Source organism: Theropithecus gelada, chromosome 19 (genome assembly GCF_003255815.1).
Source record: "Theropithecus gelada isolate Dixy chromosome 19, Tgel_1.0, whole genome shotgun sequence".
Classification (NCBI taxonomy): Eukaryota; Metazoa; Chordata; class Mammalia; order Primates; family Cercopithecidae; genus Theropithecus; species Theropithecus gelada.
This window is the reverse complement of record NC_037687.1, coordinates 3,256,364-3,272,787: the sequence shown is the minus strand read 5'-3', so window position 1 is coordinate 3,272,787 and position 16,424 is coordinate 3,256,364. Positions and strand designations below refer to the sequence as shown.

The window sequence follows — 16,424 nt, the reverse complement described above, 5'->3', positions numbered from 1 at the left end:
ATCACAGCTCATTGGAGCCTCGAATTCCTGGGCTCAAGCGATCCTCCCACCTCAGCCTCCTGAGTAGCTGGGACCGCAGGTTCACGCCACCACGCCTGGCTGATTTTTAAATGTTTTTGTAGAGACAAGGTCTTACTATGTTGGCCAGGCTGGTCTCAAACTCCTGACCTCAAGCAATCCTCCCACCTCAGCCTCCCAAAGTGCTGGGATTCCAAGCGTGAACTACTATGCCCGGCCAATAATTTTTCCTATTGCTTATGGATTGCAATGGTAATATTCCGGATGCCCTAGGTTAAATAAATAATGTTAAAATTAAACATTTTAATGTTACTACTCGGGAGGCTGAAGCAGGAGAATTGCTTGTACCCAGGAGGTGGAGGTTGCAGTGAGCCGAGATTGCACCACTGCACTCCAGCCTGGGCGACAGTGCGAGACTCTATCTCAAGAAAAAAAAAATTAACGTTATTTAAAATAATGTTAAAAAATAATGTTAAAATGAATTCTCCCAGTATATTTAAATTTACACGCTTAAGTGTGAGGACCAGAAAAATATTAAATTATATGTGTGGTAGGAATTCTTTTTTTTTTTTTTTGAGACAGAGTCTCTCACTCTGTTGCCCAGGCTGGAGTGCAGTGGCGCGATCTCGGCTCACTGCAACCTCTGCCTCCTTGGTTTAAGTGATTCTTCTGTCTCAGCCTTCGGCGAGTAGCTGGGATTACAGATTCGCGCCACCACGCCCGGCTCATTTTTGTATTTTTAGTAGAGACTAAGTTTCATCATGTTGGCCAGGCTGGTCTCGAAATCCTGACCTCAAGTGATCCGCCCGCCTTGGTCTCCCAAAGTGCTGGGATGACAGGTGTGAGCCACCACGCCCGGCCAACATTCTATTTCTCCTGGACCCCTGGGTCTGGAATTTACCTAGGAGTATTCTAGAATCGCCTGTGTGGTCAGGACCCCAGTGGAAGAAATTCTAGAACTCAAGCCTTGGGGATTTCAGGACTCGTGCCTTGGGGAATCTGGAAACCACTTCAGCGTCAGGATTCTTACGCCTCCCTCCCCTCAGAACCTGCTTCTCCCTCTCCTCTGGCAGATGCTCTGCCTTAAGACCCTGGGGTCCCTCCTTGCTGTCCCTACTACCCCTCTGGGTGGCCTTGGAACAGTCAAGCAGACCTAAAGATGGGACTTAGGCTGGGTGTGGTGGCTCACACCTGTAATCCCAGCACTTTGGGAGGCTGAGTCTGGTGGATCACGAGGTCAGGAGTTCGAGACCAGCCTGGCCAACATGGTGAAACTCCATCTCTACCAAAAATACAAAAATTAGCCAGGCATGGTGGCGGGCACCTGTAATCCCAGCTACTCAGGAGGCTGAGGTAGGAGAATCGCTCGAACTGAGGAGGCGGAGGTTGCGGCAAGCCGAGATCATGCCACTGCACTCCAGCCTGGGCAATGGGGCAAAACTCCGTCTCCAAAAAAAAAAATAAATAAAAATAAAGATGGGACTTAGAAGGGATAAGAGCCAAGACCCTTCCTGGGCAACCCTGGGCAATGCCTTGCCCCTCTCTGGGCCTCAGTTTCCCCATCTGGACAAGACATCTGGTGTCCCCAAATGCCCCCTGCTTCACCCCTCACCAACCATGACCATCAGTGACTTCCTGCCCACGCCCAGCTGGAGGGAGGGGGCTAGCCTGGCAGCTGGCTGGAGGGGCCCATGAGCACGGAGCTGTCCCTAGCTGCCCTCAGCCTCCCCTTGGCTTCCCGGGCACGGGGCCAGGTGACAACTGCAGCCCAGTCACAACGGGGGGTATCACAGGTGCAACAAGGCGCCTCCTCCTCCCACTAGCTCTGGGAGGGCCTGGGCCCCACCCGGGTGAATGAGGGCCCCTCAGGGGCTATCTCGGGAGTCCCCACACAAATGCATTCATGCAGAAACCAGCATTCTGCTGGGTAAGGGCATCTGCAGGGTGGTGGTAGGACCTACTCCTCAAAGAGCCCACCAGTTCCCAGCACTCATCACGTGCAAAGGGTTAGTTTTTTCATAGATATTGTCTCATTTAGGCCGGGCGCGGTGGCTCACGCCTGTCATCCCAGCATTTTGGGAGGCCAAGGCAGGTAGATCACCTGAGGTCAGGAGTTCGAGACCAAACCGGCCAATATGGTAAAACCCTGTCTCTAATAAAAATACAAAAATTGGCCAGGCGCGGTGGTTCAAGTCTGTAATCCCAGCACTTTGGGAGGCCGAGATGGGCGGATCACGAGGTCAGGAGATCGAGACCATCCTGGCTAACACGGTGAAACCCCATCTCTACTTAAAAAAAAAAAAAATACAAAAAACTAGCCAGGCAAGGTGGCGGGCGCCTGTAGTCGCAGCTACTCGGGAGGCTGAGGCAGGAGAATGGCGTAAGCCCGGGAGGCGGAGCTTGCAGTGAGCTGAGATGCGGTCACTGCACTCCAGCCTGGGCAACAGACCCAGACTCCGTCTCAAAAACAAACAAACAAACAAACAAAAAAAAAAAAATTAGCCAGGCGTAGGCCGGGCACGGTGGCTCACACCTGTAATCCCAGCTCTTTGGGAGGCCAAGGCAGGTGGACCACGAGGTCAGGAGTTCGAGACCAGCCTGGCCAACATACTGAAAACCAATCTCTACTAAAAATACAAAAAGTAGCCGGGCATGGTGGTAGGCGCCTGTAGTCCCAGCTACTTGGGAGGCTGAGGCAGGAGAATCACTTGAACCCGGGAGGCGGAGGTTGTGGTGAGCTGAGATTGCGCCACTGCCCTCCAGCCTGGGCAACAGAGTGAGACTCGGTTTCAAAAAAAAAAAAAAAAGTTACACATGTTACAATGTAATAATTAGCAACATGTCGTATATAATCATGCAACAATAAATTAAAAAAATAGTGTCTGTGGTGACAGCACAGTAGTTATTACTGTCATTATCATGACCATCATCACTGTGGTTCTCGTCCGGCTCTGCCCTGCAGACAGCTGTGTAACCCTGGGTGAGTTTCTTGTCAACGCTGTGCTTTACTGTTTCATCTGTGAATTGAGCATAGGGGGTGCCTAGCAATTTAAATGAGATAATATCTCTCTCTCTCTTTTTTTTTTTTGAAATGGAGTCTTGCTCTGTCCCCCAGGCTGAAGTGCAGTGGCATGATCTCGGCTCACTGCAACCTCCACTTGAGAATCAGTTCAAATGATTCTCCTGCCTCAGCCTCCCGAGTAGCTGGGATTACAAGCTTGCGTCACTATGCCCGGCTAATTTTGGTATTTTTAGTAGAGCCACTGCAGCCGGCCATATATATAACATTATTACTTGTTATTGTCATTATTCACAACTAGAACTACATTTTTAGATTGTGGTAAAATCTAGATAACGTAAATTTACCATTTTTTTGTGGGGAGTGGTTCTGGTTTTGAGACAAGGTCTTGCTCTGTGGCCCAGGCTGGAGTGCAGTGGTGTGATCATAGCTCACTGCAGCCTCAAACTCCTGGGCTCAAGCGATCCTCCTGCCTCAGCCTCCTGAGTAGATGGGACCACAAGTGCGTGCAACCACGCCTAGATAATTTTTACACTTTTTGTAGAGATGAGGTCTCGCTGTGTTGCCCAGGCTGGTCTCGAACTCCTGGCCTTAAGCAATCCTCCTGCCTCTCTTTTAACCATTTCTAAGTTCAGCGGCATTAACCCTGCATTAAGTGTATTCACAGGGTTGTACAGCCATTACCACCATCCTCTCCAGAACCTTCTCATCTTCCCACACTGAAACTCTGTCCCCATGAAACATTCTCTCTCCTCAGCCCCCTCCCCAGCCCCTGGCATCCCCCATCCTACTTTCTCTGTGAATCTGGCGACTCCAGGGACCTCCTAGGAGTGGAACCACACAGGATTTGTCCTTCTGTGTCTGGCTTATTTCACTGAGCGTGACGTCCTCGAGGTGCATCCACATTATAGCCCATGTTGGGATTCCCTCCCTTTTCCAGGCAACAAATCACTTTTGAGTGCTAACTGTATACCTGGCCCTGTCCTCACGCTTTTCATGCACTAACTGGATCCTATGCAGCCCTATTAGGTGGGCAGCATTATTATCAACCCCATTTGCGGGGGGAGGAAACAGGCCTGCAGCTCCAACGCCGCTTGGCAAACATCACGCAGTTCCTGAGCGGAGGGGTGTGAGCCTGGGCCTCCCAGCTGGAGAACGTGCCCCTCATTCTCCCTGACACTCTGCCCAGCTCCCTGGCCAGTCCTGGTGGGCTCTCGTCTGCTGTGGGAGCTGGACCCCACCTGCCCGCCCCTCTTTACCACTGACGTGTGCCCCGCGGACTCCTGCCATCGCTATAAATACACCATCAGCTGGTGTCTGCGACTCACACCCGGCAGCCACCTTCTCTGCAAAGACAGACGGCTGACACACCTGGCTGCCCGGCCCTGGGGGGTACCAGGCTGCTGCTACCAGGAACCCCTCTGCTGTCCAGACACCTGGAGAGGGTGACAGCTTCTGGCAACAACCACTCCTGGGTCACTGGTGCCCCCGCTGGCTCACTGGGTTGGGAAAAGGAGACCTGGGGTTTTGTGGCAGCACCGGCGCCTCCCTCCTTCCCTCCTGGGGTTGGGGAGAGGATCCAGGGAGGAAATGAGCATTTATTGAGTGCCTTCTGTATGCTTCTCAGAGACCATAGATTCCAATCCTTTTTTTTTTTTTTTTTTTGAGACGGAGTCTGTCTCTGTCGCCCAGGCTGGAGTACAGTGGCGGGATCTTGGCTCACTCTGCCTCCCGGGTTCACGCCATTCTCCTGCCTCAGTCTCCCGAGTAGCTGGGACTACAGGCACCCGCCACCACGCCCGGCTAATTTTTTTGTATTTTTAGTAGAGACGGGGTTTCACCGTGTTAGCCAGGATAGTCTCGATCTCCTGACCTTGTGATCCGCCCGCCTCGGCTTCCCAAAGTGCTAGGATTACAGGCGTGGGCCACCGCGCCGGCCCACTGACTACAATCCTTAACGCGCCAGGCACAGCTCTGATTCTCTGCATTCTACAGAGGCTCAAAGAGGAGAATATGCCCCACACCACCTGGAGCACACGAAAACACAAATTCTGTCCACCGTACAAATAAACGGGCACCGTCACCCACGCTCACGGCCTCTCTGTCTCCCCAGCGCGGCAACCCACGGCCGGGATGAAGATCCATAAAAGCGGAAGAGGCTGGGAGGCTTTCCGTGAGGACCTGGCTTGCTCCTGTCTGTGGCCCACAAGGCTGCCCGTTCTCACCCTCCTCTCCCCTCAACCCCAGGCCAGAGAGGGCAGGACTTTTCTCAAAGCCACACAGCAAGCCAGGGCAGCACTGTGGTTAACCCAGGCCCCTCACTCCCAGGTTGAGACCCTTTTCTCCTGCCGTCAAGCTCAGGATGAGTTTCATGGACACCTTGGCCCCGGGCTTGGTCCCCTTCCATAGGGTTCACCTCATTCATTCATTCATTCATTCATTCATTCATTCCTTCCTTCCTTCCTTCCTTCCTTCCTTCACTCCCTGAGTGTGCACAGACTGTACTATATGATCCAGATGACTCAGAGGGTGTGGCTTCCAATAGATAACCTCAAAGGGTACTTTCCGTTTGTTTTTGAAAAGAGGTTTAAGGGATTTCAATACCCTCCTCCTTTTTCTGAGACAGGGTCTCACTCTGTCACCCAGGCTGGAGTGCAGTGGTGCGATCTCAGCTCACTGCAACTTCCGCCTCCCAAGTTCAAGCGACTCTCCTGCCTCCGCCTCCTGTGTAGCTGGGATTACATGTGTGAACCACCACAACTGGCCTCAATCACCCCTTTTAAAAAAAAACAGTTTTTAGAGATGAGGTCTTGCTTTGTCACCCAGGCTGGAGTGCAGTGACGAGATCACAGCTCAGTGCAACCTCCAACTCCTGGGCTCAAGCCATCCTCCCTTCTCAGCCTCCCGAGTAGTTGGGACTACAGGTATACACCACCACACCCGGTTTATTTTTTAAAAAGTTGTGTGTTGGGGGGGGGTCTTGCTACGTTGCCCAGGCTGGTCTCAAACTCCTGGCCTCAAGTGATCCTCCTGCCTCAGCCTCCCAAAGTGTTGGGATTACAGGTGTGAGCTGCCTCGCCCGGCCTCAATCCCTTTTTCACAGGGGTTCTGGACACTCATTCCAGCTCTGCCCCTGAGGAGCTGTGTGACCTTGGACAAGTGACTGACCATCTCTGGGTCTCTGCTTCCTCCACTAGAACACAACAGAAGGTCTAAGTCCCTTCCTCCTTGGATGGGGGAGAGAATTAAACCAGTTAGGGTGACAGTGGCTTCGGAGCCTGGCACACAGAGGTAACTCCATGTGTGTTTGCCGCCATCATCATCCCTGTTCGGGTCCTTGCTCCCCAGTTCCACCCAGGAAGTGCTGGGGACCTCCCCTTCCTACGTTTCTCCTGCCACCCTCTCCAGGGCACCCAGGGCAGCCTCTCTGGCATGCTGTGAGCTTCCCAGGCCGGGCTCTGCCCACCGCGCCATTCCAGGCGCTGGACTGCAGGAGCTTGGCACGACGCAAGGCGGGAACGGGAGGCTGGCCCATGGCGGCGTCAGCAGATGGGCACCATCTGGGCTGGCGGCTTGGGGCGGGCTGGCAGCTGCTGGGGCGGGCGGGCCTGGCAGCCCCTCCTCCACCCAGCCCTGGCATGGTGCCCGCCCGCGCCTCAGGTTTCTTGGGCTGCCAGAGGGGGCGGGGAGGCCTGGCTGGGTTTAGTCCCTGGGCGGGCAGGCGGCTTCCCTCTCTGGGCCCTGGTTCCTGCAGCCTCCTTCACCAGCACGTGGCAGGTCAGAGAACACCCGGGTCACCCTCTCCCGCCCCATCCCTGGCTGGTCACCCTCACCGGGAGGCCACAGGGCGGCCCTCGCCACTCACTACCCCCTGAACATCCAGCCAGCTCCACATGCTGTTCCTGGGCTCCAGGCCTTCGTACTGGCTACAACCCATCCAGTGCCCCCTCCCTCCAGCCTCCCCAGGCTCCCTCACCCCCTTTAAGCCTCACCTCAAAGATGCCTCCTCAGAGAAGCCCTCCCCATCCAGAGTGGCCCCCAGCCCCTCTCCACGTCCCTCCCTGCTTTGTTTTCCTGCCGCCCGGACGCCCTCATTAATTTTAATTTTTATTTTTTGAGACAGAGTCTCACTCTGTCACTCAGGCTGGAGTGCAGTATCGCGATCTCGGCTCACTGCAACCCCCCGGGTTCCAGCAATTCTCCTGCCTCAGCCTCCCGAGTAGCTGGGACTACAGATGCCCACCACCACGCCTGGCTAATTCTTGTATTTTTTGTAGAGATGGGGTTTCACCATGTTGGCCAGGCTGGCCTCGAACTCCTGACCTCAGGTGATCCACCCGCCTCAGCCTCCCAAAGTGCTGGAATGACAGGCGGGAGCCACTTCGCCCGGCCCCCTCTCTCGCTTGTGACACTGCAAGTGGTGGCTGCTTTCAGCCCCGTGGCAGGTGCCCCTCCACCGACATCCACCCTGCATACCCCAAGAGGCCAACCAAGGCCCTATGCCCATCCCTCCCTCCGCATCTATCCCAGGGTCTCAGCTGCCCAGCAGGGCTGATGAAAGCCAGACGCTGCACTCTGGCTGGGCCAGGATGCTCCACAGCCAAGGGGACTCTCGGTTCGGAAAAGGAAGCTGGTGGCCACTCCTCCTGCTGTCAAGGTGACAACCGCCAGGATCAGCGTGGAGGCCTTGAGGCCAGCCACAGCCTGGGGACCCTATGTAAGACCTCAGCCTGTGAGATCCTCACACAACCGTGCTAGAAGGTGACCACACCATGCCAGCAGACTGCTCCCTCACGCACCACAATTTCCGCCCATCCCCTTCCGACACTAACAGAGGACGAGGCTGGTGTCAAGGACAGGGCAGAGGTAGACGCTGCTTGAGTCCAAATCCCACCTGGCCCAGTCTCAGCTGTGTGACCTCAGCAGGTCAGATTCCTCCCCTGAGCCTGTTTCCTCCTCTGTAAAACGCATACAGCAGGCCGGGCGCGGTGGCTCACGCCTGTCATCCCAGCACTTTGGGAGACCGAGGCGGGCAGATCACTTGAGGCCAGGAGTTCGAGAGCAGCCTGGCCAACATGGTAAAACCCAGTCTCTACTAAAACCACAAAAACCGACCAGGCGTGGTGGCACTTGCCTGTTATCCCAGCTACTCGGGAGGCAGAGGCACAAGAACTGCTTGAACCCAGGAAGCAGCAGTTGCAGTGAGCCGAGATCGCGCCACTGCACTCCAGCCTGGGCGACAGAGTGAAACCCCATCTAAAACAAACAAACAAAAACAAACAAAAAACATACAGCAATGATCCCTGCCTCACAGGGCAGCTGTGAGAATGGGCAAGAATTTCTAGCCAGGCAGGTGGCTAATTTTTTGTATTTTTGGTAGGGACGGGGTTTTGCCATGTTGCCCAGGCTAGTCTCGAGCCCCTGAGCTCAGGAGAGTCACCTGCCATGGCCTCCCAAAGTGCTGGGATTATAGGCATGAGCCACCACACCCAGCCAGAGTTGGGGTTTTCCATATGGGAAAGACATTCTATGTTCAGGGAACAGCATAAGGAAAGGCCTGGCACTGGGAGATTATACTCAGAATGAGGAGCATGGGCCAGGCGCAGGGGGTCACGCCTGTAATCCCGGCACTTTGGGAGGCCGAGGCAGGAGGATCACTCGAGCCCAGGAGTTCGAGATCAGCCTGAGCAACATGACGAAACCCTATCTCTGCAAAAACTAAAAAACAAGACCAGTTGTGGTGGCTCACGCCTGTAATCCCAGCACTTTGGGAGGCTGAGGCGGGTGGATCACGAGGTCAGGAGATCGAGACCATCCTGGCTAACATGGTGAAACCCCGTCTCTACTAAAAATACAAAAAACTAGCCGGGCGTGGTGGCGGGCGCCTGTAGTCCCAGCTACTCGGAGGCTGAGGCAGGAGAATGGCGTGAACCTGGGAGGCGGAGCTTGCAGTGAGCCAAGATCGCGCCACTGCACTCCAGCCTGGGTGACACAGCGCGAGACTCCGTCTCAAAAAAAAAAAAAAAAAAAAAAATACAAAAAAAAAAAATACAAAAATTAGCCGGACGTGGTGGTGGGCGTGTGTAGTCCCAGCTACTCACATGAGGCTAAGACGGGAGAATTGCTTAAACCTGGGACACAGCAAGACTCCATCTCAAAACAAAAACAAAAACAAAAACAAAAACAAACAAACAAACCAATCCTGAAGAGGATAACGTTAGTAACGATAACCATGGAGGGCCCTAGCCCCATGCCTAATGCCTGGTCTTCACGGTGCCTCATGGTGGTTTACTGAGCCCTCACCCTGGGCACGTGACATTTCCCACAGGGCAACCATTTTTGAGCCCCCCAGTTTATAGACAAGGAAATGAAGCACAGAGAGGGTGAGTGACCGGCCCCAGATCACCCAGCCAGTGGGCAGCTGAGCTGGGGTTGGAGTCCAGGCCCAGCTCTCACCCCCATGAGGAGATGGAGTACTCGCAGTGGGCAGGTGGCATGGCTGGGGGGAGTGTGGCCTGCTGGGGCCAATCTGGGGGGTGTGTGGCCTGCTGGGGCCAACTGAAGCAGGGATTCCCTTGGGGACGAAGGGGGCAGGCTGGGGGCAAGGGAGGGTGCAGCCCTCACTCAGAGAGGCCAACCTGACCCGGGGCACAGGCCTGCCTGCTGAGCAGAGGCGGGAGGGGCCGGGTGGGGGTGGGGAGGTGCCCAGAGGTTGTGCTGACTGCAGCAGAAAGCTCGCTTCAAAATTTTATCAGCTCAGCGCGGAGGAGGTGGGGGCGGGGCCGGGCGAGGAAGATGTGTGGTGGCAGAGAGGTCTGGCCCTGTGTGGCGATGAGCACCCCCGCCCCCACGGTGACCCCTGCCTCCTGCCCCCAACAGGCAGTCGCCCGGCCCACCTCTCTGCCCCCACCGTCCCCAATGCCCCCTCATAGCCAGCCCCAGTAGGTTTGTTGCTCATTAGTGGGGGTGGGGGAGGAGAAAGATGCTAAGGTCAAGGTCAAAGAATCAAGATCAAGACTGGGTAACTACCGGGCACGGTGGCTCACACCTGTAATCCCAGCACTTTGGGAGGCTGAGGCCAGTGGATCATTTGAGGTCAGGAGTTCAAGACCAGCCTGGCCAACATGGTGAAACACTGTCTCTACTAAAAATACAAAAATTAGCCAGGCATGGTGGCGGGCGTCCGTAATCGCAGCTACTGGGGAGGCTGAGGCAGGAGAATCGCTTGAACCCAGGAGGTGGAGATTGCAGCGAGCCGAGATCACATCACTGCACTCCAGCCTGGGCAACAGGGTGAAACTCCATCTCCCCCCCACAAAAAAAAAAAAAAAACCAGACAAAAAAAGACTGGGTAACTGGTGTGGTGCAGTGGCTCTTGCCTGCTGTAATCCTAACACTTTGGGAGGCCAAGGCAGGAGGATGACTTGAGCCCAGGAGTTTGAGGCCAGCCTGGGCAATATAGCAAGACTCTATCTCTAAAAAAATATTAAAAATTAGCTGGGCATGGTGGTGTGCACCTGTAGTCCCAGCTACTTGGGAGGATGAGGCAGGAGGATCACTTGAGCCTGGGAGGTTGAGGCTACAGTGAGCCGAGATGACACCACTGCACTCCAGCCTGGGGGACAGAGCGAGACCCTGTCTCCAGGAAAAACAAAAAACAAAAAAAATACTGGGTAACTCTGCCCTGCTGTCCTTCCACACACCACAGAGCCTGGGAGCCCGTGACCCTGTCTCACTCTTGCACCAGCTCTAGAAGGTAGCATGGCTGTTACTCCCATTGCACCAAGGAGGAAACTGAGGCACAGAAAAGGGTTGTGTCCATACAGCTGGGGAAAAGAAGGGCTTTGTCTGGAGCACGGGCAGTCTGGTCCCAGAGTCCCCCTTGTTCCGGGAAACGTCCCTCCCTCTCAGGCTGCGCAATTGTCTCTTTCTATAGAGTGCTGCCTGGGCTGGGGTTGGGCTGGTGACCTGCATGGGTCTGCGTCTGGCGTGCACCCATCCCACATGCTCTGGCAGCCCCTGGGTGTGTGAGGGTTCATGCGTGCTCCAGACACAGCCTGGGTGGGCATGGCAGGTCTTGGGGTGCAGCTGACACCCTGCACGTGGCTACACGCATGATCTTCTGGAACCTCCCATAGCCCCGTCCAGCTACGGACTCTGATCATCTCCACCATTTGGCAGGCAGGAGAAACTGAAGTCCAAGCGGGCCACACAGCCAAGAAGCTACAGGACCAACCCTGCTCTTAGCACCGGAACCAGAGGCACAGGCGTCAGGCCTCCCACCTCCACGCTCCTGCCAGGCCCCCTGGGGCATCCCCTTGTTCACTGCAGCCTGGTCATCCTGCAGAGCTGAGCTCAGCTGCACCTCCTCCTCTGGGAAGCCAGCTTGGATTTCCTCACCCCGCAAAGCTTGCTGGTCTCAACATCAGGCATTTGACCACCGGCAAACAGCCCGCTGGCAGGGCCAGGCTCATCAGGCCTCTCTGCTGGCGTGGTCTGGGAGTCGATCAACCAACAAGCATTCACAGGAAGCAGTGCCTGGACTCTCCCGGCTCTCCCTGGAGGGCTGGCATGGTCTGTCCCTCTCCTCTCCTCATCCCTGCTTCCAGCAAGGCCATCCGTTGCACTCAAGACCCTCCAGGACATTCTCATCCCCCAAGACCTCAAGGGCCTTCCTGCTTCCTCCCTCAGACGTGAGGGTGAGATCCTGCCTCTACCACTGGAGCACCATAGCCCACCCGCCTCCTCTGTCAAAAAAACCTCCTTGTACCATCTCTCACTTGAGACCCCTGCTAGGCCTGCCTCCTCCATCTGACCTCCACATCCCATCAGCAGTTACCCTGGGCCCTGCATGCACTGGCCTCCTCCCTCAGACACTCCTTGCACCATGTCACCCCCGTCAGACGCTCTCCCAGGCCCGTCTCTCCCCTTGGATCACTGCATCACATCTACACGCACCAGCCTCCTCCCTCAGACCCTCCTTGCACCATGTCATCCCCATCAGATGCTCTCCCAGGCCCACTTCCCTGCTTGGACCACCACATCGTATCCACATGCACCAGCCTCCTCCTACAGACTCTCCTTGCACTATGTCACCCCTGTCAGATGCTCTCCCAGGCCTGCTGCCCCGCCTGGACCACCAGATCACATCTATATGCACCGGCCTCCTCTCTCCGACTCTCTTTGTGCCATATCACCCACTTCAGACTCTCTCCAAGGCCCACTTCCCCTCTCAGACCACCACATCACATCTATACCCACCGGCCTCCTCCCTCAGACCCTCCTGGCCCCGTGTCACCCCCGTCAGACGCTCTCCAAGGCCCACTTCCCCTCTCAGACCACCACATCACATCTATACCCACCGGCCTCCTCCCTCAGACCCTCCTCAGGCCGCGTCACCGCCATCAGACACCCTCCCCATGGCCGCCCCGCTCAGGCCCGCCGCACCTCACCTCGCTCACGCACGAAGTAGGCCAGGTAGAGGTCCAGCTCCTTGACGGCCACGCCGATGTGGTGCGGCTGCACGCACAGGACCGGGTGGCCACACTGCGCGGCCTTGACCAGGCGCTCGCCGTCGGTGCTCTCCAACGGGATACCCTTGAACAGGATGACCATGACCAGGTCCAGCCGCCACACCTTGTCCGCCTGCCGGAGACAGTCGATGCGCCGCATCTTGCCCTTCTGGTCGGGGTTGGAGAGCACGCAGCCCGGCGCCTTCTTGCCGGTGATGCTCAGCACGAAGTCCTCGCGGCACTCGGGCCGGATGTCCTTGCGCAGCTTGGCCAGCAGCCGCGACGCCCACTTCTGCTTGACCTCGGGCTTCTCGCCCAGCAGCTCGTCCTTGACCGCGCGCTCCTCGTCCTTCGACATCCGCTTCTCGTGCTTCTTGAAGTACTTGCGCTTCCGCGCCTGCAGGTTGAACCAGGTGTAGGCGAAGGCGCGGACGTGAGGCAGCAGGGCCTCGATGAACGGGTGGAACTCATCCTGCAGGCCGGAGAGGCGAGAGGTCAGGGGTGCCAGGGACACGGAGGGCAGACCCACTGCCCGGCCCCAAAGGCTGAGGTCGGAGGGGCCCTGGACAGACCCACAGAGGGGGAGGGGCTGGGCAGAAGTGGGCAGGGGGTTGCTGCAGATCGGTGCACGCCACCGGGGGCACACAGAAGGCCGGGAGGCCCCAGGAGAAGTTTATGAGGGACCTGAAAGAACCCATCACCCAGATAAGCCAACTGAGACTTAGACCACGTGAGAGGCACAAATCACCACAGAAGTTTGTGGAGGACCATCATTTTTATTTATTTATTTATTTTGAGACAGAGTCTTGCTCTTATCGCCAAGGTTGGAGTGCAGTGGCACATCTTGGCTCACTGCAACCTCCACCTCCCGGGTTCAAGCAATTCTCCTGCCTCAGCCTCCTGAGTAGCTGGGATGACAGGTGCCCACCACCACACTCAGCTAATTTTTGTATTTTTAGGAGAGATGGGGTTTCACCACGTTGACCAGGATGGTCACCATCTCCTGACCTCACGATCCGCCCACCTTGGCTCTCAGCCTCCTGAAGTGCTGGGATTACAGGTGTGAGCCACCCTGCCCGAACACGGAGGACCTATCTTGAACCCCAGTACACAGATGGAGCAAGCTAAGGGGGCCAAGTGGAAGCTCATGGAGGACCCATTGTACAGACGGGTAAAACTGAGGTTGGGAGAACAAAGATGTCATGGACCTATTCTCTGCCTATTGCAACTAGGCTTGGGCTGGGTGTAATGGCTCACACTTGTAATCCCAGCGCTTGGGGAGGCTGAGGAGGGAGGACTGCCTAGCCCAGGAGCTTGAGACCCAGTCTGAGCCATATGGTAAAACCCCATCTCTATAAAACAAACAAAAACAAAACAAAACAAAAAAACCAAAAATTAGCCAGGCATGGTGGTTTGCACCTATAGTCCCAACTCGTCAGGAGGCTGAGGTGGGAGGATCATTTGAGCCCAGCAGTTTAATGCTTCAGTGAGCTGTGATGGTGCCACTGCACTCCAGCCTGGGTGATAGAGTGAGACACTGTCAAAAAAAAAAAAAAAAGAAAAGAAAAAAAAGAAAAGAAAAGGCTGGGTGCAGTGGCTCACACCTGTAATCTCAGCACTTTGGGAAGCCGAGGCTGGTGGACCACCTGAGGTTAGGAGCTTAAGACCAGCCCGGCCAACATGGCAAAACTCCATCCCTACTAAAAATACAAAAAAATGTAGCCAGGCATAGTGGAGCACACCTGTAATCCCAGCTACTCAGGAGGCTGAGACAGGAGAATTGCTTGAACCCAGGAGGCAGAGGTTGCAGTGGGCCAAGATCACGCCATTGCACTCCAGTTTGGGTGCCAAGAGTGAAACTCTGTCTCAAAAAAAAAAAAAAAAAAGAACTAGGGTAGGTGGTCAAGCATGATGGCTCACACCTGTAATCCCAGCACTTTGGGAGGCCAAAGCAGGAGGACTGCTTGAGCCCAGGAGTTCAAGACCAGCCTGGATGACATAGTGAGGCCTCATTTCTACAAAAACAAAACTTAGCTGGGCATGGTGATGCATGCCTGTAGTCCCAGCTACTTGGGAGGCTGAGGTGGGAGAATCGATTGAGCCCACGAGGTCAAGGCTGCAGTAAGCCAAGATTGCACCATTGTACTCCAGTGGGTGACGAAGTGAGACCCCTGACTCACCAAAAAAAAAAAAAAAAAATGAGGCGGGGCGCGGTGGCTCATGCCTGTAATCCCAGCACTTTGGGAGGCTGAGGTGGGCGGATCACTTGAGGTCAGGAGTTTGAGACCAGCTTGGCCAACATGGTGAAACCTCATCTCTACTAAAAGTACAAAAAATTAGCTGGGTATGGTGGCTCATGCCTGTAGTTCCAGCTACTCAGGAGGCTGAGGCAGGAGAATTGCTTGAACCCAGGAGGCAGAGGTTGCAGTGAGCCAAGATCTCACCACTACATTCCAGCCTGGGTGACAGAGTGAGACTCTGTCTCAAAAAAAAATAAAAATAAAAATAAAAAATAAAAAATAAAAATCCTAGCACTTTGGGAGACCGAGGCAGGCAGATCACAAAGTCAGGAGTTCAAGACCAGCCTGGCCAACATGGTAAAACTCTGTCTCTACTAAACATACAAAAATTAGCTAGGCGTGGTGGTGCCATGCCTGTAATCCCAGTTGCTCAGGAGGCTGAGGCAGGAGAATTGCTTCAACCCGGGAGGCGGAGGTTGCAGTCAGCCGAGATGATCATGCCACTGCACTCCAGCCTGGGTGACAGAGCAAGACTCCGTCTTGGGAAAACAAAAAATGAGTACAAAAGTTTATTCCTACAGAGCAGATGTACAGACAGGCCTGGCTGAGGTCCACAGGCAGACACTAGGCCCGCCTGGAGGTCAGGGCCTGATGGAAAGGTGGGGGATTTCTGCATCAAAAGATACGAGATTAAAGGGTACCAGGATTAATCAGAGGGAGGAGAGATCCCAGGTGGAGTCCTCTCCCTCCTTTCCCCTTTCCATGAACCCACTGTGCTGATACAGAAACAGAGAACAGAGAAGCAGACACTCTGCCACGAAGGTTCAGAGCTGGGAGAGGGGCCACCCCGTTCCCTGCAGACCCATTCTGGAGATGGGAAGTCTGAGGGCTGGGGAGACGCTGAGACCAGGCCAGAGCTGGGACTTCAACCTACTCCCAAATCATGATGAATCGGTGTCTGAGGGCAGCCACAAAACCCATGCTACAGATGAGGAAACTGAGGCCTTGAGGGGGAACCTGGCCATGGGGGGCAGAGGTGGACTGGAACCTGCACTCAGATATCTGACTTCCCCACGAAAATAACGGCAGCCCCTTGGAGAGCAACGTGGGGCAGTGGGAGGCCCCCGGCTCCCTGTCGGGTGTGGGCAGACCCCTCCCATTCTTCCCACTTTCCAGCAAGGGAAACTGAGTCTGCATAGCATTTGGGATCTCTGCTGGACACTGTGGCTAATGCCTGTAATCCCAGAACTTTGGAAGGCAGAGGTGGGCGGATCACTTGAGCCTAGTTCAATCCCAGTCTGGGCAACATGGCAAAAAACCATCTCTTTTTTCTTTTTTTTGAGATGGAATTTCACTCCTGTCACCCAGGCTGGAGTGCAGTGGCACAATTGCGGCTCACTGCAACCTCCAGCTCCCGGGTTCAAACGATTCTCCTGCCTCAGCCTCCCAAGTAGCTGGGACTACAGGCACACACCATTATGCCCAGCTAATTTTTGTATTTTTAGTAGAGATGGGGTTTCACCATGTTGGCCAGGCTGGTCTTGAACTCCTGACCTCAGGTGATCCACCTGCCTCAACCTCCCAAAGTGCTGGGATTACAGGTGTGAGTCACTGCACCCAGCAGGCAAAACCCTA

At 55.2% G+C, this 16,424-nt stretch overlaps 1 protein-coding gene across 6 annotated transcripts in view; it reads right to left on the bottom strand.

The window, feature by feature from the left end:
* NFIC (nuclear factor I C) overlaps nt 1-16,424 on the bottom strand; it is a 112,894-nt gene that overhangs the window by 77,812 nt on the left and 18,658 nt on the right. For all 6 annotated transcript variants that reach the window (XM_025366894.1, XM_025366896.1, XM_025366893.1 and 3 more), the window contains exon 2: nt 12,490-13,021. In XM_025366894.1, coding sequence (XP_025222679.1) covers nt 12,490-13,021 — 532 coding nt within the window. The remainder of the gene's footprint in view (nt 1-12,489; nt 13,022-16,424) is intronic.